We start from the raw sequence: 23,236 nt of genomic DNA, 5'->3' as shown, positions 1-23,236 counted from the left end.
GTGGCAGGGAGAGTCGCATCCAGGACGCAAAAAATCGGGGTTAAGAAACCGCACAGCGTCCAGTGAGGTAGCCACCTCACCAATCATCCCTGCACCGAACAGGGATGGGTCGTTCACTGTGCCAGGAGCGTTACCTGGCTGAACGCTCGATGGCAGGCTGGGAAGCCACTGACCCACATCCTGCGACCAGGGGGATCAGCCCGAGACCCAGCCCGCACGAATCCTCTTCATCAGAAGAACTAACTAATGCTGACAAAAAGAACAGCTAAGTAAAGAGAGAGAAAAAACTCAAACAAAAAATCAAAAAAGAAGATAAAGGCTGAGACAAAATGCCCCAGCATAGAGAGATCCAGCTACTCCTGACAAGCTAGACATTGAAACTGAAGCAGGAAACAGGAAGCAGGAGGGTATAGACTGAGGGGACCACCCCCTGGGGTGGGGATATGTTAAAAGCTTTAATATTGACATATTCTGTTGCCTAGCTACTCCTACGGAGCAAAGTCTAATACCCCATTGTGACGAATATGAAGATGGCGGCGACTGTCGGAGGACGTAAGAGAAATAAACTTTCATAGAAACAGCTAGGAAATGGTGAACATTAGCAAGTATGAATCAATCTCATCACGTAAGTTGGAAATATTAGTAGCAAAGGAGTATACAAGGAAGAACAATAAAAGTTACTCCGCTGTTGCTCTGCCCATAAGAGAGGGAGACATCTAACATATTCCAAGCCTCCTTTGCCTATGTATTTCTGCCATGGGTTACTTGACTACCATACAACACTCTTATAATATTCTAGATTCTGTATTCTATATACTGAAGATATTGGCTCTCAAAAATACATAAGAGTCTTCTGCATTAGAAAGTTAAAGGGGACCAGCTATGCAACACAGCAAATTAGGGGTGCTGATGCAAGAATACAGAAAGCCTGGTCAATCGTAAATTGAGTTTGGAAAAGGAAATTTTAAACGAAGCACACGTGGGGTAGTTGATTTGGTTATAGGCAATAATTAGGATAACTCTCACCAGTAGTTGTGCATAGTTGAGTAAAAGAATAATTCCAATCCTTCTGATCACTAGAAACAGTTCCCAATACAGACCTTCACATATTATAAACAAACCATCTCTTAAAGTCAGCCATATTATGCATTATTATACAGTATGTCCATAGATGAGTTGTTTTGACAAGTATGGGCAAACATATAATTAGAAACAAATGGTTACTGCTTTTTTTTAATGGATTGTGCTATTTAATAAAAGGCTTTACCTGTGCTTAGTTATCTTATACTTTAAATAATTTAAGTTCATTTAAAATACAAAGATAGAAAAACAAAAAATATAATACAACAGAAGAATACCTCAAATCAGAAGATCTTGCACCCAGCGACCCAGGTTTGAAACCACTTGGGATTTCCTGAAATTAACATCAGCAGTATATTATTTGGCTGAAATTTGGTAGTAATGAATTCAACAAATGTGCAGTGGGCAGTATCATAATTAATATTTTAGCAGTATATTCAGTACATCTGGTGTTACATTTAACAAAATTTTAGCAAAATGACACCCTTATATTCTTTTGTTTGGCTTTCTTGACAAGAAGAGTTTATACAGTATACACTGAATTTTTGCTTTTCTCCAAGCTCCTAGCAGGAGAAAAGCTGCTTAGAAAACGTACACGAAGCTACGTATTACACACGCAATAAGGTGCGTCAAGCATTTGGGAGTTAATGAATTCCATTGGCCAGAATAATAATTTATTCTGGCCTTTGGAATACATTAATGCTTAAACACAACTAAATGCGCCTAGTGTTTAGGTGCGTTTACATGTGTTTATGGGCGTCTAGCTTTTTTTCCCTCTTTAAAGATTCTCTCCTAAATGCGCTGGTGATAGTTTTTTTTTTTTTTCAGTCTGTAAACACTCTTTTTTTTCTAATATGCTGGTAAACACCTACTGTATGTGTACATGGACACAGACTAACATAAAAGTGTTTTTACAGGCTGAAAAAAAATAAAAACGCCAAATGCCTTTTAAAAGCAGCATTAAGCCCAGTGTGCATAGGGCCAATTCACACTCGTGCGATGACCAGTGTTTTTTCACACTGTAAAAACACCAGTCACCGCTAGGACAAACAGAAAACAATTGCTTACTATGTGTCCCATTCTCGCACACTGCAACACAGAACAGAGTTGCACTGCAGATCTGCGATAACATGCAGACAGGCTGCATTTTATTGCAGCGCACTGGACAGGACTGCATGTCATTGTGCAGCAGTGCATACTACTGTACAGTGACATGAAGTGTCACTTGTGCACTTCAAATAAGGTTTGTTTGAAAAAAAAAAAATGGGAGCCGTTTGACATGCTGAATTGTACACCACACCGCCCTCTTCTGCTGGTTAAACAGACAGCTGTTGGACAGTAAAACCAGGCCTTTATTTTGAATGTGCAGACATGTTCAGATGAACAGACGCCAAAGAGGAAATCTTGATACATTTCACATAAAATGCTTAAAAGTAGGTTCTCCCAAAATGCGTCAAAGTTTCTTCTTTAATGTATGTTCACCTGTATATGTGCGTACATCTTCACAAAAAGCTTACACTCAAGCAACACAAACAATAGTATCACAAACCGAATGAGAATGAAGTGAAGTGGACCCTACTCTGACTACAACTGGGTTTGCCAGGGAGTGTAGTCTAAGGGGAGGGCCTCACGGGGGTTTTGGTAGCTTCCCCAAATACTAGCAGAACTACTAGGAAGATGCAATAGGACCACCAGCAAGATGGGCCAGTGGAATGAGCCAGTTGACTAGTGAGGAAACAGAGGAGGTTGGTGAGTCAGGTGACCAGTGAGGGAATAGTGGTAGCCGGTGGACAGCCTGTAATAGAGATGCACAGATGTGCCTGGCTGCGACACTTGGAGGAACAGAGTTGGTAGACAGAATGTACCAGGGGCTACAGCAAATAGTAAAAGGAGAGAGAAGCATGGATGTTCTTGGCTGCAATGGCTTTAAGGAGCAGAATTGGCAGACGGGGAATAACAGGTGCAGCATTTGCAAAATGTAGTTGACAGGTGGCGCATACCAGGGGCAGTACCTGTGGCAAGGAGCAACAGGTGAGAGTGTACAAGAAGTAGTAGCTTTGGCAAACAACGACAGGTGAGGTGTCCTTAGGGTAGCACTAGCTTCAAGAATCATCCCTGTAGTGGTAGCAGCAAGGAGCGACAGTTGTAATGTTTCTGTAGTAGTAGTAGTGGTAAAGCCCAACAGCTTGAGTGTAAGTGGAGTAACAGCAACAGACTGCATGGACCAAGCAGTGGGAGTGCGAGTCACAGGGGAGGCTCAGGTATGTAAAGCCAAGGGGCTTTCAGCAAGATATCTCTATAATCAATCACAATGATCTGAAGGTACAGAGCTGCTCAGATCAGCTCTGTACACAGTGTCTGTAATCGAAGCGGTCCAAGGATAGATTGGTTCAACAGAATTACCAAGCAAAACAGGCAGCTGGTGGTGCCATTTATAAACCGCACTGGGTAAATAACAGTCCACCACATTTTAAATGCATGGTTGTACAAAGGTGGTTAAAAGAAAAATTTTCCTTCCATTAGATTTATTTTATTTTTTTATTGACAGAAAACAAGAGGTGTTCTTTTGCAAAAGCAAGCTGGGGAGTGCAGCACTGACATGAAGAAGGAGGGAGATGGAAGAATTTTACTTAGTATGTAAGCTGATTGGGTGGAAGAAACCTTCCGTACCCGACAGGTAACAGAAGTGCTCTTCTCTTTCTCTGCTAACATGGATAATGGAAAGTGCAGTGTGTGAACTGTGGCCAGGATATAGGGCAAATATTAATATGTACTATGAATGTAGAATCTCGCTGGTAGGGCATGCTTGCTCATCTAAATTCAGGATTGGAGGCAGAATCTGCCAATGAGAAAGCAAAGATGCCCTTCAGGATTGGATTTGGATTATGTGCTTCTGTTGATGTGTGTTGTCGGCCAAGACACGCTGACGCACAACACAATGCACTGCAAAAGACTACAAAAATGTCCCCTTAACGTAAACATGTGGCCAGGCTATGGAAATTCAATTATTTATACTGTATATACCTAAAATGCAGTAAATTAAACTTTAAATTAAAACTCAAGTTGTTCTCTCAAGCTGCTTAACTAACCCTGTTTCCCCCCTCCCAGCACTGCTGTTGCAGCTTTGTATGGATAGGTGTGTGTCCCTGTGTTTATATGGCTATGTTGATGATTTTTTTTATACAATTACATTAAGTCCATATATATGTGGACACAGGCACAATTTTCTTTTTTTTTTAGGTATTTACCAAAACATACTCAAGCTATAGTTAGATAATGAATATGAGCTGGAAGTGCACACTCTCAGGTTTAATTTGAGGGTATGTATATCCAAAGGGTTTAGGAATTACAGCTCTTAAGAATAGCCACCCCCCTTTTTTCAAAGGACCAAAAGTAATTGGATAATTGAATCAAAAGCCGTTTCATTGCCAGGTGTGGGCTACTTCTTGGTTATTTCTTCATCAATAAGCAGGTAAAGGGTCTGGAGTTGATTCTAAGTGCAGTATTTGCATTTGGAATCTATTGCTGTGAACCTACATCATGCGTTCAAAGGAGCTGTTCATGCAAGTGAAACAGGCCATTGTAAGGCTTCAAAAATGAAACAAATCCATCGGAGAGATAGCAGCAACATTAGTAGTGGCCAAATCAACAGTTTGGTACATTCTGAGGAAAGAACACACTGGTGAGCTCAGTAACATAAAAAGGCCTGGAAGTCTACGGAAGAGAACAGTGGTCGATGATCGCAGGATCTTCTCTATGGTAAAGAAAAAAACATTCACAACATCTAGACAAGTGAAGGACACTCTCCAGGAGGTGGGCGTATCATTATCAAAGCCTACAAGCAAGAGAAGACTTCACAAGAGCAAATACAGAGGGTTCACCACTAGGTTCAAACCATTCATAAGCCTAAAGAGGAATAGGAAAGCCAGATTAAACTTTGCCAAAAAAAAAAAATCTAAAAAAGTCAGACCAGTTCTGGAAAATCATTCTTTGGACAGATGAAACTAAGATTAATTGGTACCAGAAGGAGGGGAAGGAAAAAGTGTGGAGAAGGCTTGGAACAGCTTATGATCCAAAGCACACAACGTCATCTGTACAACATGGTGGAGGGAGTGTGATGGCATGGGCATGTATGGCTTCCAGTGGCACTGGGCCATTGGTGTTTATTGATGATGTGACAGAAGACAGAATTCTGCAGTGTATAAAGATATACTGTGAGCCCAGATTCAGCCAAATGCAGCAAAGCTGATTGGACGCAGTTCAAAGTACAGATGGCAATTGATCCAAAACACACCAGCAACCCAAGAGCTTTTGAAGGAAAAGAAGTGGAATATTCTGCAATTAGTGAGTCAATCACCTGATCTCAACCCAATTGAACATGCATTTCACTTGTTAAAGCCAAAACTAAAAGCAAAAAGAACCACAAACAAAGAACAACTGAAGACAGCTGCAGTTAGAGCCCGGCGAAGCATCAGAAAGTAGGAACCCAGGCTTTGGTAATGTCAATGGATTCCAGACTTCAGGCAGTCATGGCCAGTAAAGGATTCTCAGCAAAATTAAAAAAATTAACATTTTATTTATGATTATATTCATTTGTCCAACTACATTTGAGCCTCTGAAAATGGGGGAACTGTGTATAAAAATGGTTGCAGTTCCTAAAATTTGTACTTGATATTTATGTTCAACCCCTTGAAATAAAGCTGAAAGTCTGCACGTCAAAGTAATTTGGATTATTTTGTTTTAATTTTATTCTGGGGGCATACAGAGTCAAAAGTATGAAAATTGTGCCTGTGTCCAAATTTATATGACCTACCTGTAGCTTAGATATGTGAATGGTTAGATTTTAGTTACAGGTGTGGTTTTTAGAAGCTAGGCCTTCCCCTATTGATATGCTAACAAACCTGTTGGGATGCTTCTGAAGCTAACTACAGGAAATTAAGTAGCAAGGGGAGGGAAGGAGGACTCAAACAACTATATGGTAACGAACAAAGGACACAGTTGTTCTGGAGACAGAGGAGGAGAGTTGTTTTGAGATTTCGAAAGAAACAGATGTTTTGTGCTGGACTCTGAGCAAGGAGCCATGAGAAGATTCCATCACTAGGAAACCCAAGTAAAGTAGCTGATTAGTATACTTATGCCTATCCATACATGGTCCAAACTTATTTTTTGGGAAGGATAGATAGTTTGGGCATGTGTATGTTGTATGCATATTTTGTTATATTTGGTATGCAATGAATTATGTTTTCTGCAGTTGTATGAGTAGCCTTACTATTTAGTAAAGCACATTAATACACTACAGAGTTTTAATCGCTTCCTTGGCTTATACTGCAAAGTAACCTTAAAAGACGTGAGCAAAACAAGTAGGGGCTTATCTGGGATTTGCGCTAAAGTTCAACTGAAGTAGACCTGTGTTCTTTGGTGTGTTCTGTTGCTTGTACTGGGTACCCTGTTTAGTAAAAGTAAGGCTGCACATTGCTTTCCTGGGCCAGAAACAGTCAGTGGATGTCTGTTGCAAAGGAGCTTGATAGGAATGTTTCTCCTTTGAACAGAGGTTGGGGTGATGGAGTTTTGGATTTTTCCTCAGATATGTAATGGAGATATTGAAGTCTACAATCATTTTTACCTGAAATGAACATTATAATGGACTTTTGATGACTCTAAAGTTTCAGATCACTGCCTGGACATTCTGAGAACAGCTGACATCATAAAACAGCTTTGTTGTATTGTATCTGAACTGGGAGAATCTGTTGTATTGTTTCTATCTTTTGAAGGTCTGTTTCCACGATGCTGGTTGGTATAAAGATGGGATCTATAAACAATCCAACGTTGTTTAAAGACAATGCAGTCTGGAGGGAATCACTTGGAGGGGGGGTGGGCTGTAAGGATGACCCAAAACCTGATCAACATTCCTAAGTTAAGGGTGTGTTTTTTTTCTATTTATTCTTCTCTGGCCATTTGGTATCATAATTTAAGGACTCTGTGGAATGTCACATCAAAGGAGGTAGGAGTTGGGAATGGAACAGGAAATACTTGACCATAAATGGCTGCTGGTGTGTTAAAGAGGACCTGTATTAAGACTCTGTCAGAGGCTAAGAATACCCGCTTTCCCACCAGTTGATACATGGAAGGGGGTGTCTCTACCTGGATGGGTGGGAGTGGGGAAAGGGGGGTATAAAAAAAGCAAGACAAACTCTCTTAAACGCTGGACACGATGGGAAGGTAAGGTTTTTCTGTGTAATGTATCTCTATTGTTCTATGTAACTTTCACTGTAACTTTCTATGTCCATTGGCAATACTGTATTTGTAACATCACTGCTTTTAGGATTTTATCATCTATGTTATATTTGAATATTGATAATTGATTAATTGAAAGTTTATTTTCTGTAAAATTAAATTAGATCTTTGTTTTTTTAGCAGTTATTATTCGTTATTGATTTTATTGGTAATAGCCGGAAAACAGCATTGGCTAGATTCCTATATAGACAAAAGGTTGTAATCACTTAAAAGATTGATCATTAAGACAATAAGTGAGGGGGTAGAAAATTGCCAAAACAGATATTAGTCTTAAACGTTTTGGGTTCAGTAAGGGAGAAATGTGGGCAGTAGCTGAGTTTGGTTCCTGAATTCTCTACATACTGAATCTGAAAAGAGGAAAAAGGCAGAGGTAGAAAGAGACTTGCTGAAAGAGCAGCTTGCAGTGGCGATCAAGTGCTTGGAAGACACTGCAAACTAGGCAAAAGATTTAGAAAGTGGACCATTTAAAGTCAAACATGAAGTGGTTTTGTATTATGTTCAAACCCAGCAGACCAAGCTGAAGATTTGAATTAGTGGTGTGCAGCCCTCATGATCAAGTCTAATGATGCCCTAAGAAAGGACAAAGCCCCCAAGCCTTTAAGCAGAAGTAGGACATGTGCCACTGTTATTTCCCATAGGCAGGAAGCTGGAAATCTGATCAGCTCAAATAGAGATGGCTGAGTTGAGTCGATAAAAGGAAGGCAAGGCTTATGGTCTACAGGAGACAAATGTGGACTGACTTACTTAAGTTGGGGTTCCCTGGAGAGGAAATACTGTAGATGGGATTCCTACACCAGCTTTGCTTAAGAGGTAGAAGCAAGTGGCTGGGAATTGTAGATTCAGTCACATTAGGTGTTTCTGTTGTTGTCATAGACATAGACTGTGACACATTGCTATAGAGTGCCATGCTGTGAAGAATGGACAACAGCAGGCCAGTGTTTCCAGGACAGCACAGAGAGAGATGCAGATTTATTCTTTCTGCTTGAAATCTATGCCTTTCCATGAAAGTGTTAAAAGGCAACTGTCAGGGTTCTCGCCATGTATTACAGGCGGCCAGGCGTGGCCGCTGTTGAGTACCTGACATGGGATTTGAACCTGTGTACTTTGACATTCTGTCCTGTTATCCTACCTCTGAGCCAAACTTCAGCTCATATGGATCCACTCTTGTTAATCTGGTATTGCCTGCAGCACTAGGGGGCTGGACTTCACCTGAGTATACTCCTGTCTCTCACTGTCCACCTGAAGCTAATTGCTCAATTAGGCAAGCTATAAAACACTGTCTCTCGGTTAGAGCAGTGTCAGTTCATTGCTGATCCTTGTTCCTCTGTTACTGATCTTTGTTCCTGTTTGACAGACTTGTTCCTGTGTTCCTGTTTCCTAAGCGTGTGTTCCAGACTGACCCCGGCTTCCATCCTTACCTTCGCTCCTTGTTGTTCCTGCGATCCTTAACCGGACTCGTGTCATCCAGTGACTACAGTTATTCCTGGACTTCCCTTCCCATTGTATTCCTGCCGGTCCTGCTTATTGGAGCACCTTCCCTGCCAAGCCCTCGTGCACAAATTCACAGCCCAGGTGGCTTTCTTACCTGGTCACCTTGGCATGTGGGTATCTGCAAGGGTGAGTGTACATCTCTGCGTTACAGACTCCAACAAAGGTAAGCCCCGTGACAGCAACAGTGGGCACTCTACAATCATTTTGCAAGCACATTTGGAAGGAACATATCTTTTGGCACAGTTGGAAGGAATATATAATTCATCCTTTACTCTTTTAGGGTACTGAACGTGCAAGAGGTGGAGCAGGCAAAGCAGATGACCAAGCAAGATGGAGTAAGGGAAAATATAAGAGAAGATAAGAGCCTGAGGAAGATGCAGATGATTTCCTGATGGCAGGTGAATTGGAGTGGACTTTCATCTGAGCATTTCCTTATGGTTTGGAGGACAGGTGACATTTATCTGTACCTTTTCATCAATCTATGTTACACAAACTGCCAAGGACGTTGCTAGCCCTGCTGACAGTAATGTGGCAGCTTGTCCAGAGAAAAAAGTCTGATCGCCCATGAACATACAGGGGTCGAAAGGGAATTTTTTTCCCATTTACAATATGGGGGATTTATTTCGCCCTTTCCTGGACGAAGGTTATAAAAGCTGCTGAGAAATGCTAAGTTTCCAGTTTTTCACTTATGCTAAAAAAAAAGGAGGAATGTGTTGCTATGAATATGTTGGTGTTTTTATAGCTTAGATATGTGAATGGTTAGATTTTAATTACATCTGTTGTGTTTGAAAGATAAGGCCCCACCTATTGATATGCAAATTAACCCATTGGACTGGTTCATGAGCTCAGCACAGGAAATTAGGCTACTGGATATGATATAGCAGGAAATATGGGGAGGAGAATGGGACTTTGAACAGGCCATGTGCTCAAGGAACAAAACAGCAAAACTTTTTCTTGAGACTTCAAAAGGAAACGGATGTTTTGTGCTGGACTCTGAGCAATGAGAAGATTCCATCACCAGGAAACCCAAGTTAAGTAGCGGATTAGTATACATTTGCCTATCACATGAAACAAAAAAGTCCCTGAAAGAAAAGTTTGTGCTATTATAACAATTTAAGAGTTTTCATGTTATTATAGATCCCCATAGGTGCCTGGACACCCTCATCACACAGGTGGACTATCAAAAATATTAACACACTCATACAGACTTTACACATTTCTGTTTTTACACAAAAACACTTTAAAACCTACCGGATGATCCTTAGAAAACTCCTTATTGAGTTCCATCCATGCAAGAAATGCAGCCTCCTTTTTAGCTAGCTTTTTTGTTGAATGTGATTTACTTTCAGGATAGGCTTTGCCATTGATTTCTGCTCTGCAACTAAATCTGCAAATTAAGTTGTTGAGAACAATGAAACTATAACTTGTTGCCTCAAAATACAGACAAGAAAGAACAAATTTAATTGTAGGCTCATACACTACACTACAGGACCTACAGTATAGTTAGCCTAAAATAGGAACAACAGCTTTTTATTTTAATCGTGCAAAGAGCTATTGTTCAGATGTTCAGATGCAGTCCAGGAATCTGAGGAATACAACATTTAAAACGGAGAACTGCATTGTTATCCAGTGTTTTACATAATTTTGTATTTTCACAAAATCAATATCCTTTGAAAGGTTTTCCTACTATGATTAGCACATTTTCAAGGAAACCATTTCCCCTAAAATATTCTATGGTCATAATTCTGCTTGACTATCCCCACATACATGTAAAGTGCTTTAATATTCCTTGTCTCCTATACACAAACTATAAAATGCCTTCCTTGTTCATTATTTTTATTGAATTACACTGGTAAATGTACATAGAAAGTAAAGGTTTTGATTTTGCATTACAGAGCATTGAAAGCCAAAAACAATGAATGACATAAGGACATCAACTTAACAGCGTGTTACTATGGTAGATCAGTGGGTAAGGGGAAACCCAAGAGTGAGGATAGGTAAAGAGGTTGGGAAGGATAAGTATTTGATGGATAAGCAAAAATGCTTGAAGATCAGGAAGAGAACAAGGGAAAAACTGCAGCGGAAAGAAGGACATTTAGAATAGGAGGTGAGGGGAGAAGCCGGATTGCCATTGGGCCTGCCCTATCCTAAAAGGTAAAGAAATACTAATTGAATCCCACAGGCAAAAATTAATATGGTCTATGGATGCAAGAGAGAAAAGAATCTGTCCATTTTGTCATTAAACCTGGCCATACAAGGTTTGAATTTCGGCCGGTTCAGCAAGAACCAGCCAAGATTTGAAACGTTAATGGGCAGGCTAAATGTACCACATTGATCGATTCATCAATTGCCGCTAGCAATAGGCATTGTCTTCTCCCGGGGGAGGGGGTGGGGGGGGGGCTGTTCTGTTTCTGTGTTGAGAGGGAAATCGTGCAAATTCTTTCCTGCAACCCGTGGTTGCAAGAAAGAAATTTGCACTGTGTATGGCCAGCCTAAGTCTGGCTTCTATCTTATCAGGTACATGATCAAATTGTTCCTAGATTTGGTCTCCTCCAGAGAGACATTAGACGATTTCCAGACTTTGGCGATTGTTTGTTTTGCTGCCATTAAGACATTGAGAATCAGTTTAAAAACCACGTTTGAAAATGGCCAGGGGGTTTGAGATGCACAAAGACGTTTTGGACTAAAAAGGGAACAGGGTAGTCTACTAGCTAAGAGACCATTTGAAAGATATCTTTCCAGAACTCGTGCTCTACAGGACAGGTCCACCATACGTGAAGGAAAGTTCCTACTTGGCCACAGCTTTAAAAACAGTAGAGTAGCCTGGTATGTCATGGGCAATTTTATAGTGAACCAGGTACCACCTTGTCATGACTTTAAAGTTGGGAAATTCCACCAATATATTAGTTGAACAGGTCTTCTATATTTGGACTTCAGCCAAGCACATCCAACTCTAATCCACAAACTGATGACCATTTTTGAGTGTAAGAAGGAAGTTGTTAGGTAGAGTAGGTAGGGTGTCAAGTGTCATTGAGTATAAGGAGGAAATTAAGTGTGTCAACTTTCCCATAATATCAACCTCAACCTTAAAGTGACACTTAACTCTTGTTTTAAAAAAAGTACCTTCTATTCCTCTCTTCCTTCTCCAATCTCCAGATTCCTTTTTTTTTTTGCTGCTGTGATCTGCTAGAAGTTGGAACTATTAAAAGTTGGCTACGTTCTATCTCCATGGTCCCACTGTATGTAAAAATGTAATAGAATGGATTACGGACTATGAACTAGGGGATGTGTAGTGTGCACAAACCTCAATTAACATGCACTGCCCATTCCAAGCAACCAGAAGTGAGCGGGAAAAGGTGTGGTTTGGAAACTCACACAGAAAGTTATAGGAGGCAGGAAAATACAATAAAAGTTTTATAAACAGTAGGATCGGTGCTGCATCTACCTTGAAAATAAGGGTCTATGCACACTAGGAGCAGAAAAAATGCCAGAACCTCTGGCAGAAACAGCAGCAGAAAAAATGCTAATCGTAACTCATATCACACAAGATTTTAGGAAAGTTTATGGGCATTTCCTTTTACAAGCATTTTATTTCCCCAAACATTTCCCTCTGCTCATTTTTCATTGTACACTTGAAAACAGTGTAGTGGTTAGCACTCTCACCTAGCAGCAAGAGGGTCGCTGGTTCGAATCCCAACCACGACACTACCTGCCTGGAGTTTGCATGTTCTCCCTGTGCCTGTGTGGGTTTCCTCCGGGTACTCCGGTTTCCTCCCACACTCCAGACAATGACATGCTGGTAGGTTAATTGGATCCTGTATAAAATTGACCTTACTATGTGTATGTATGAATGTGAGTTAGGGACCTTAGATTGTACGCTCCTTGAGGGCATGGACTGATGTGAATGTATATGTAAAGCACTGCGTAAATTGACAGCGCTATATAAGTACCTGAAATAAAAATAAAATAATAATAAAAACGCAAATGCTCCCAAATGCACGTTTAGGAGCATTAATCGTTGTTTTCTGACTAAACGCTCCTTTCATAAAACGCGATCCAGAAGGGGTTTTTTTTCCCCTCTAAACGCTGAGCTTAAAATATGCCTCTAAATGTCCTAATGTACATGGACACATAGAATAACAATGAGCTGCATCTACAGGCAGGAGAAAAGAAATGCAAGAATTCTGTAGAAGCAGGTTTCTTTTAAGCCCAGTGTGCAAGGGCCCTAAATGTTTTTTTTTTAATTCCGAACTTTTCTTTTAGGTATGGATCAGCAGAAAAACAGGACCTGTAATTTGTATGAAGATGCTAGATGCTGTAAAAGGCCAAAGAACTTTTGGAAGAATAGGCTCAGGTAGGGAAGGAGGGATTCGTTCCCTGGTGGCAGAAGCACTAAAAAAAAAAAAAAAATGGAAAATTGTATCAAATTCCATAATTTACCTTTCCGGATGCCGATCCATGGCAGCATACATATGATAAAGCTCTGCCCCTATATCCACCCGTAGATCAAAAAAAGGGAGGGTTTGTATGCTGCTATGGATTGGCATCAGGAAAGGAAAATCAGGGTAACTATTTAATACAATTTTCCTGATGCCAACATGCCAGCAAACATATGATAAATCATGAGCTAAACAGGAAGGGATAAAATGTTCAGAATAATCAAACTTTATTACAATGGACATGGAAGCCTGGACCGTCAATTCATTGAAGTCCATCGATGTATGAGCCCCTGGATCTTCCCTGTAGTGCCTAAAGGCAGGTGCACTGCGCCAACCAGCCCGCTGCTTTGCAGATGTCTCCATAGGCAAATACCTGAATTTAAAGATAAACTAGATGAATAAGCCTCTATCACTTCTGGAGGCTTTTGCCTGGCCGCACTGTAGGTTTTCTGGATGACTTTGACTCTCCAAGATGACAAGGTTTTGCTGTAGGTTCCTCCCCGAATATGCCTGATTGAAACACTAACAGCCTTTCCGGAGGATTTTAACTAGGAAGCCGCTTGAAGGTAGGTATTTTAGACACTTGATACATCCAATGTAGGTTCGGTACTGTATCTGCCGGAAGGGATGGAACCACTACTTTGTTTGCAAGATGAAAAGATTCCTTGGGAACCAAGGTGCTCGAGGGACATAAGCAACTTGTCCAGGAATAAGATATAGGACTCTGCAGCTCGAAGTGCTTGAAGATCTACAGTATAACTCTCGGGTAATGTCCCACCAAGGACTGCTTTCTGATGATGCAAACTGAGTCCTGGCAAGAGAATCCAGGACTGGAATAAAAACCTACTGGAGAATGTTGTTCCTCCTCAGGGCAAAGTCTCAGGATCTAATTCATGAAGCATTCCCCTGGCAGCTCACATGCCCGTTTTTTCTGGTGGAAGCTGAAATGGTTGATTTTGAGCTCTTACAAAACTCAGCTGATCCCCAAATCCAGACCCATGTGAAGCAATTATAGCATAGCAACTCAGCAACCTCAGGGTTGTGGGGATCAAAATTCTGCTCCGGCTGTGAATCTGCTCCAGACTTCAGAGTAAATAGCATTTTTTTAATGTCCTTTGTGGAACCTTGCCAGGATTTAAGCACTTCTAGAAGACAGCCCAAGTCCTCCAAACCTTCACCTCAATTTCCAGTCCATCATGGGACAGGTGTGGGACTCGTAGTTGAAGTACTTGGTCCTGACTAGGTTCCATGGCTAGGGTAAACACTAGGCCCACAATGCCAATCTGCATTCTTGCTATTGCAGGGAGACCCTTAGACAACAAACTCCCCTAGAACTTTATAACCAAAAGCATTAGAGGAAAGGCACCACTCACTAGGTGACTATTCCTTGGGTGAGTGAGGGTGTCCACTTCCTCCACCAACAGGTGAGGGTAGGAAGAGAGCTACCTTGTGAATAGATGGTGATGCAAACAGACTCAGCCAAGGGTGGCCCCATACTTGAGTGATATTGGCAAGATCTTCCAATTAAAGACCCATTAATTGGGAACCAAGTACTGGCATCAGTCGTGACAATGGTCCCAGATAATGAATCTACCAGATAGTGCATCTGGGGAGAAGCACATCTGCGTTGCAAAAAGGAAATCCTTTAGAACATCCAGAGAATCCAGTGTGCCCAGGGTAGCATAGGGATGCAAGACATCATTTCCAGGAGACCCCGGCATTGGAAAGCTGAGAACTGCTTGGCCCATTTAAAGGAGGAGGAAAAAAGTATTCACTTCAGCATTGAACTGAGCCTCAATAACAATGACTAGCCAGGTCTCCAACTGTCTTGACACCTCCTATCCAGCCAAAACTTCTCAGGCTGGCCTGAGAACTAGTAGGTCATCTGGACTCTGAGCCAACAGAGGAATACCATCCAATGATGGATTTGAAGCACCCTCGTTTCCTCACAGCTACACAGAGATGAGGACTTCCATAAAGGTCATCAGTGAGGTGGAGAGCCCTGAAAGGAAGACACGCGAACTGAAAATGTCAATTTCCCACCGAAAAATCAGTTTCTTTAAAAATTCAACACCGGTCTTCTTTGCACAAGACACAGAGGAAAATAAAAGCCTGTAGGGGAGGGAGGGAGGACTTCGAATTATTCCCCATTGCAGTCGTATAATGTTGATCTAATCAGAGAGGACATCCACCAACTGAGCGGAATGTGCAAAGCTGGTCAGGATGAAGAAATGTTCTGGAGGGTGATGTCTGAAACACTAAAAGTAACAGAGTTTTACCTTAGAAGGCACCCATAGGTCCCAACTATTGGGCTTTACCATCTGTGTGCACAATCGACCACCCTGGCCCTCACCACACTAGCCTGGGAGACCGGACTCCTGTAGGGGATGAAGGGATTAAAAAAAGGACCACGGCTGTGTGTCCTTCAGAAAGGTACCCTTGCACACCCTTCCATTCACTCTTGAAGTTTTCCATTCTGACAAAAGAATCGAGTCCTGGAATGTAGAGTGGACCAAACTAGCAGAGAGAACTCACCGGAGCCTCGGCCTCCTAGGAGAGGAGAAAGGCTAGACTAAACATAGATTGTTCCTGGAATAGTGCTTAGCGTTAGGATATACAGTGCCTTGAAAAAGTATTCATACCCCTTGACATTTTTCACATTTTGTCATGTTACAACCAAAAACGTAAATGTATTTTATTGGGATTCAACACAAAGTGACACATAATTGTGAAGTGGAAGGAGAATGATAAATGGTTTTCTAAATTTTTTACAAATAAATATCTGAAAAGTGTGAAGTGCATTTGTATTCAGCCCCCTTTACTCTGATATCCCTAACTAAAATCTAGTGGAACCAATTACCTTCAGAAGTCCCCTATTTATTAAATAGAGTCCACCTGTGTGTAATTTAATCTCAGTATAAATACAGCTGTTATGTAAAACCCTCAGAGGTTTGTTAGAGAACGTTAGTGAACAAACAGCATCATGAGGGTCAAGAAACACACCAGACAGGTCAGGGATAAAGCTGTGGAGAAGTTTAAAGCAGGGTTGGGTTACAAAAAAATATCCCAAGCTTTGAACATCTCACGGACCACTGTTTAATCCATCATCCGAAAATGGAAAGAGAATGGCACAACTGCAAACCCACCAAGACATGGCCGTCCACCTAAACTGATAGGCCAAGCAAGGTGAGCATTAATCAGAGAAGCAGCCAAGAGGCCCATGGTAACTCCAAAGGAGCTGCAGAGATCCACAGCTCAGGTGGGAAAATGTGTCCACAGGACAACTATTAGTTGTGCACTCCACAAATCTGGCATTTATGGAAGAGTGGCAAGAAGAAAGCCTTAAGAGGCCCCGTTTGCAGATTATGAGAAGCCATGTGGGGGACACAGCAAACATCTGGAACAAGGTTCTCTGGTCAGATAGATGAGACCAAAATTGAACTTTTTGGCCAAAAAATGTAACGCTATGTGTGACCGAAAACTAACACTGCACATCACCCTGAACACACCATCCCCACCGTGAAACATGGTGGTGGCAGCATCATGCTGTGGGGATTCTTTTCTTCAGCAGGGATATGGAAGCTGGTCAGAGTTGATGGGAAGATGGATGGAGCCAAATACAGGGCAATCTTAGAAGAAAACCTGTTAGAGTCTGGAAAAGACTTGAGACTGGGAGGTTCACCTTCCAGCAGGACAACGACCCTAAACATACAGCCAGAGGAATGGTTTAGATCAAAGCATATTCATGTGTTAGAATGGCCCAGTCAAAGTCCAGACCTAAATCTAATTGAGAATCTGTGGCAAGACTTGAAAATTGCTGTTCACAGACACTCTCCATCCAATCTGACAAATGTCACTCTCTAGATGGGCAAAGCTGGTAGAGACACCCCCAAAAAGACTTGCAGCTGTAATTGCACCGAAAGGTGGTTCTACATAGTATTGACTTAGGAGGGACTGACTACAAATGCATGCCACACCTTTCGCATATTTATTTGAAAAACATTTTGAAAACCATTTATCATTTTCCTTCCACGTCACAATTATGTACCACTTTGTGTTGGTCTATCACATAAAATCCCAATAAAAAACATTTACGTTTTTGGTTGTAACATGACAAAATGTAGAACATTTCAAGGGTATGAATACTTTTTCAAGGCACTGTACATGTGACTTTTGATAGTGACCAATAAAGAGTATTTACCATTCCACAAATGTGTACCACACTATGAAACCTAAGCACTGTTTATGGCAATCAAGAGCCAACTACGACCACCATCCATCTGCACAGCAAACTGAGGACATCCAGGTTGAGCGGCAGTGGGTCTCTTGGAATGGTAAAAACTTCTAGTCAGAGGGAACAACTTGTCATCATACAGGCACTTACGACCACCCTGCCTGAGGATGGGTTTGATGACCAAGGACTGGGCTTTAAAGCCCCCTTCATTGTCACTGAAAACAGCACTGCCTTAGGGGAACATTGAATTTCAGAAAGTGCACCAAACCCACAGGATATAATAGAAGTCTAAGGCTCAGTGCTGCACTGCACATGCGGATCAGTATAAATACAGCCTAATAGTTGTTAACCTTTTTATAGGTGCCAATATGCCCATTAGAATAGCTAACTGCGCTATAGCTAAAAGATGGCTACAGCTGATCGTCTAGTTCTGGCATGGAGGTCCTCTCAGAACCACGCCCCCCTGTGCACCCCCAGGGGTGCACAGCCAGTGCACTCTGCAATCGCTGTGTCCTTTGGACAAAGCTGATCACAGATCGGGGTAACGGGCCAATCACATGTAAACACACTTTCCAGTAAAGAGACGGTAACCAGCAATGGTAACAGGAGACTTTTACACTTATAATCAAGGCACTGATTATCAGTGTCCTGATTATCAGTGCAGCCACAACAGTGTGAATCAGTGCCCATCAGTGCAGCCCAACAGTACCGCCTATCAGTGCCTCCTCGTCAGTGCCACCTATCAGTACCCATCATTGCTGCCTATCAGTGTCCATCAGTGCCACCTTCAGTGCCCACTGGTGTCATCTATTAGTGCCCATCAGTGCCTCCTCATCAGCGCACATCAGTGAAGGAGAAAATTTATTTGCAACATTTTATAACAGAAACTAAGAAAAAATGTTCTTTTTTTTTGTCTTTTTTAATTAAATATCATAAAAAGAAAGTTCTATTTGTGGGGAAAAAATTATAAAAATGTCATATAGGTACAGTGTTGCATGACCGCACAATTGTTCAAAGTTCAAATTCAAAGTGCGACAGAGCTGAAAGCTGAAAACTGGCCTGTGCAGGAAGGGGGTGAAAGTGGCCAGTATTTAAGTCTTTCTTTTCTTCTTCCAGCTTCTTCTGGCATCGCTCTCCAGGCTGCTATAAAGGTCTCAGACGAAGAGTACTTGGAAGGTCTCAGACAAAGAGCACTGTGCCTGGGACAGAAGCAATCGCTACAGAGGAAGCATCAGCCTATGTACAGTGCATTGCAAAAGTATTCAACCCCCTTGAACTTTTCGACCTTTTGCCACATTTCAGGCTTCAAACATAAAAGATTTAAAACTGTAATTTTTTGTGAAGAATCAACAACAAGTGGGACACAATCATGAAGTGAAACGAAATTTATTGGATATTTCAAACTTTAACAAATAAAAAACTGAAAACTGGGTGTGCAAAATTATTCAGCCCCCTTAAGTTAATACTTTGTAGCGCCACCTTTTGCTGCGATTACAGCTGTAAGTCGCTTGGGGTATGTCTCTATCAGTTTTGCACATCGAGAGACTGAAATTTTTGCCCATTCCTTCTTGCAAAACAGCTCGAGCTCAGTGAGGTTGGATGGAGAGCGTTTGTGAACAGCAGTTTTCAGTTCTTTCCACAGATTCTCGATTGGATTCAGGTCTGGACTTTAACTTGGCCATTCTAACACCTGGATATGTTTATTTGTGAACCATTCCATTGTAGATTTTGCTTTATGTTTTGGATCATTGTCTTGTTGGAAGAAAAATCTCCGTCCCAGTTTCAGGTCTTTTGCAGACTCCATCAGGCTTTCTTCCAGAATGGTCCTGTATTTGGCTCCATCCATCTTCCCATCAATTTTAACCATCTTCCCTGTCCCTGCTGAAGAAAAGCAGGCCCAAACCATGATGCTGCCACCACCTTGTTTGACAGTGGGGATGGTGTGTTCAGGGTGATGAGCTGTGTTGCTTTTAACGCCAAACATAACGTTTTGCATTGTTGCCAAAAAGTTTGATTTTGGTTTCATCTGACCAGAGCACCTTCTTCCACATGTTTGGTGTGTCTCCCAGGTGGTTTGTGGCAAACTTTAAACAACACTTTTTATGGATATCTTTAAGAAATGGCTTTCTTCTTGCCACTCTTCCATAAAGGCCAGATTTGTGCAGTATACGACTGATTGTTGTCCTATGGACAGAGTCTCCCACCTCAGCTGTAGATCTCTGCAGTTCATCCAGAGTGATCATGGGCCTCTTGGCTGCATCTCTGATCAGTCTTCTCCTTGTATGAGCTGAAAGTTTAGAGGGACGGCCAGGTCTTCGTAGATTTGCAGTGGTCTGATACTCCTTCCATTTCAATATTATCGCTTGCACAGTGCTCCTTGGGATGTTTAAAGCTTGGGAAATCTTTTTGTATCCAAATCCGGCTTTAAACTTCTCCACAACAGTATCTCGGACCTGCCTGATGTGTTCCTTGTTCTTCATGATGCTCTCTGCGCTTTAAACGGACCTCTGAGACTATCACAGTGCAGGTACATTTATACGGAGACTTGATTACACACAGGTGGATTCTATTTATCATCATTAGTCATTTAGGTCAACATGGATCATTCAGAGATCCTCACTGAACTTCTGGAGAGAGTTTGCTGCACTGAAAGTAAAGGGGCTGAATAATTTTGCACGCCCAATTTTTCAGTTTTTTTATTTGTTAACAAAGTTTGAAATATCCAATAAATTTCGTTCCACTTCATGATTGTGTCACACTTGTTGATTCTTCAAAAAAATTTAGTTTTATATCTTTATGTTTGAAGCCTGAAATGTGGCAAAAGGTCAAAAAGTTCAAGGGGGCCGAATACTTTTGCAATGCACTGTAGCTACTGCTTCCTCCAAAGCCGAATGCTTCCTCCACTGCCGGCTCATTGGACTCTGATGCCCTGGGATAGCAGGTCACAAAGCCCAGATTGCAATCAACAGGATGCCGACCAAGGCATGCGCTTCCCTGGTTTGAGGTCGAGGGCCACATCAGAGGGTTCCAAGGGCTGCAAATGGCCTGCGGGCCACAGGCTGAGCACCCCTGCCGTAGAAGGACTACCCAATTAGGAACTGAAAAGTCAATGCGCTAGGTAACATGTAGTAGGCAGGCATAGATGACAGTCCTGCCCCCACCTATAAATGAACCATACTTGTTTGACCTGACTTTTAAACACTTCTGGACCGGAAGGTTTTACCCCTTAATGAACAGGCCATTTTTTGCGATACGGCACTGCTTTATTTTAACTGACAATTGTGTGGTCATGCGACACTGTACAGAAATGAAATTGATGTCCTTTTTTTCCCTCAAATAGAGCTTTCCTCTGGTTGTATTTGATCACCTCTGTGATTTTTTATTTTTTGCGCTATTAACAAAAAAAGAGCGACAATTCTGAAAAAAAAAATATATAAATGGATTTTTGTAAAATCTTACCGTAAAATCCTTTTCTCTTAAGCTCATTGACAGACGTAGTCCTCGTTGATTAATAACAACTCGGGTTATACTGCCCTCTACAGGAGTAGGACTAGACAGGAAAGAAAACGTTCTGGCCAAACCCTAGGGGCAGTCCCAGAGGGTATATCCTCTCACTTCCTGCTACAGCAAATCAGTTATGTCACAAAGCAGTGTTTAACCCAACCCAACTCAAAAACAGAGGGGCGGGTACTATGTCTGTCAATGAGCTTAAGAGAAAAGGATTTTACGGTAAGATTTTACAAAAATCCATTTTTCTCTGTCGCTCATTGACAGACGTAGTCCTCGTTGATTAATAACAACTCGGGACGTCCCAAAGCAGTACCACAAATGAGGGGTGGGATAACAGAAATCAAAATCCAGAAGGCCCAACCGGAGCCAACCAGAAGCATCAAGGACTCATCGAGCAAAAAGATGAGACCTAAGTGAAAACCCAACAAACCCTTGAGGTAGACCAACAGTCTCCTCAGATTGCGGCCTGCAGAACCTTGCGGCCAAAAGAGGCATCTGACGATGCCATCACATCAACTTTATAAAATGATGTAAAGGTATGAACCGACGATCAAGTCATCGCCTTGAAAACCTGGATCGCTGACGCCTGATGGCGGAAGACCCAAGAAACACTAGGCGCCCGAGTAGAGTGCGCCTTAACAGGGAACGGAGGATTCCGACCCTTAATAGAATAAGCCTGTACCACCGTCTGACTGGTCCATCTAGATATGGTCGCGGCAGACACAGGCAACCCCCTTCTAGGGCTATCCGTGATCACAAAAAGTGAGTCCGTCTTACGACACAAGTTCGTAGTAGTCAAGTGTACCCTGATTGTCTGAACCCCATCCAAGGAGTGTAATGCAAACTCCCAAGGATGGCTAGTCTTAGGACACGGGGAAGGTAACACAATATTTTTATTCAGATGAAAACTCTGAAAACCACTTTAGGAAGGAAGGATGGATTCGGAAGAAGAACCACCTTATCCCTATGAACCACCAGATATGGGGAACGACAAGATAATGCGGCCAGTTCTGACACCCTGCGTGCAGAAGTAATGGCCACCAAGAAGGCCACCTTCTGGGATAATGTAAGCAAGGGAATCTCCCTAATATCTTCAAAGAGAAGTTTCTGAAGAACCGACCACACTAAATTAAGATCCCAGGCGGTAAGGGTGCACGCACTGGCGGAGCCAGATGTCGCACCCCCTAGATGAAATTCCGCACCAAGGAATGATTAGCCAAAGGTTTCTGAAAGAAGATTGCTAACGCTGAAACCTGACCCTTGATAGTGCTCAAGGACAGTTTCTGCTCAACCCCTTGTTGCAGACAGACCAAGATTCGGGTCACCGAATAGGTATGTGGGGGAAATCCAAGAGATTCCCACCACGCAATATAAGACTTCCATGTGCTGGAAGTCGCTTTCCTAACTTTAACTAGAGGTAGGAATAACTGAAGCTGACACTCCCTTGTCCTTCAGTACCTGGGTCTCAATGGCCAGGCCATTCAGCCAGCGATTGTAAAGCAAGATGGAAGATCGGTCCCTGAAACCGCAAATCCTCCCTGAGAGAAGTCTCCAAGGAGCGTCCCCGACTAGCCTCACCAAGTCGGCGTACCAGGCTCGACGAGGTCAGTCCGGAATTTCCAGAATAACTGGAATTCCCTCCATCTCTATCCTGCGAAGTAGTTCCTGCAGTAACTTGAGAGGATGGAAGGCATGCCGTAGCTGATACTGCCCCCACAGGGCGATCAGCGTTTCTGCTGCGTCCGCTAGAGGATCGCGGGAGCAAGCTACAAACCTCCGCACCTTCCTGTTGAGCCAAGGTGCCAACAGATCCACATCCGGGGTGCCCCAATGAAGGGACAGCTAGTGAAAAATCTCTGGATGAAGAGGCCATACCCCTTGATTCAGAATCTGACGGCTGAAATAATCTGCCTGCCGATTTCCCACCCCCGGAGTGAACACTGCGGGGAGATCCGGAACAAACCGTTCCGTCCAACGAAAGATGTTAGTCGTTTCGATGGCCACCAGGACACTCTAAGTGCCCCTTTCTTGACATAAGTCACGACCGTGGCATTGTGCGATTGGATCCGAATCGGGCTGCTCTAGAGCTGCTCGGTCCAGTAAATCAGACAAAATCTGATCGCTCTCAGTTCCGATACCCTTATTGGTAACCTGGATACTATCGGAAGGAATGACTTCCCCTGGTTGA

General features: G+C 42.3%; 1 protein-coding gene across 1 annotated transcript in view; it reads right to left on the bottom strand.

Annotated features, from left to right (window-relative positions):
- The window catches only part of LOC309551208 (interferon-induced, double-stranded RNA-activated protein kinase-like), a 311,038-nt gene that overhangs the window by 154,757 nt on the left and 133,045 nt on the right, over positions 1-23,236 (bottom strand). Inside the window, exons 12-13 of the mRNA XM_082251706.1 lie at positions 10,117-10,252; positions 1,359-1,414 (exon numbers count right to left, since the gene is read on the bottom strand). Of these exons, the coding sequence (XP_082107832.1) occupies positions 1,359-1,414; positions 10,117-10,252 (192 nt within the window). The remainder of the gene's footprint in view (positions 1-1,358; positions 1,415-10,116; positions 10,253-23,236) is intronic.

The sequence above is a fragment of the Pelophylax lessonae genome (assembly GCF_965119305.1).
Source record: "Pelophylax lessonae genome assembly, chromosome: 3".
Taxonomy (NCBI): domain Eukaryota; kingdom Metazoa; phylum Chordata; class Amphibia; order Anura; family Ranidae; genus Pelophylax; species Pelophylax lessonae.
Note: the sequence above shows the minus strand (reverse complement) of the source record. Positions and strands in the feature narration are given on the sequence as shown.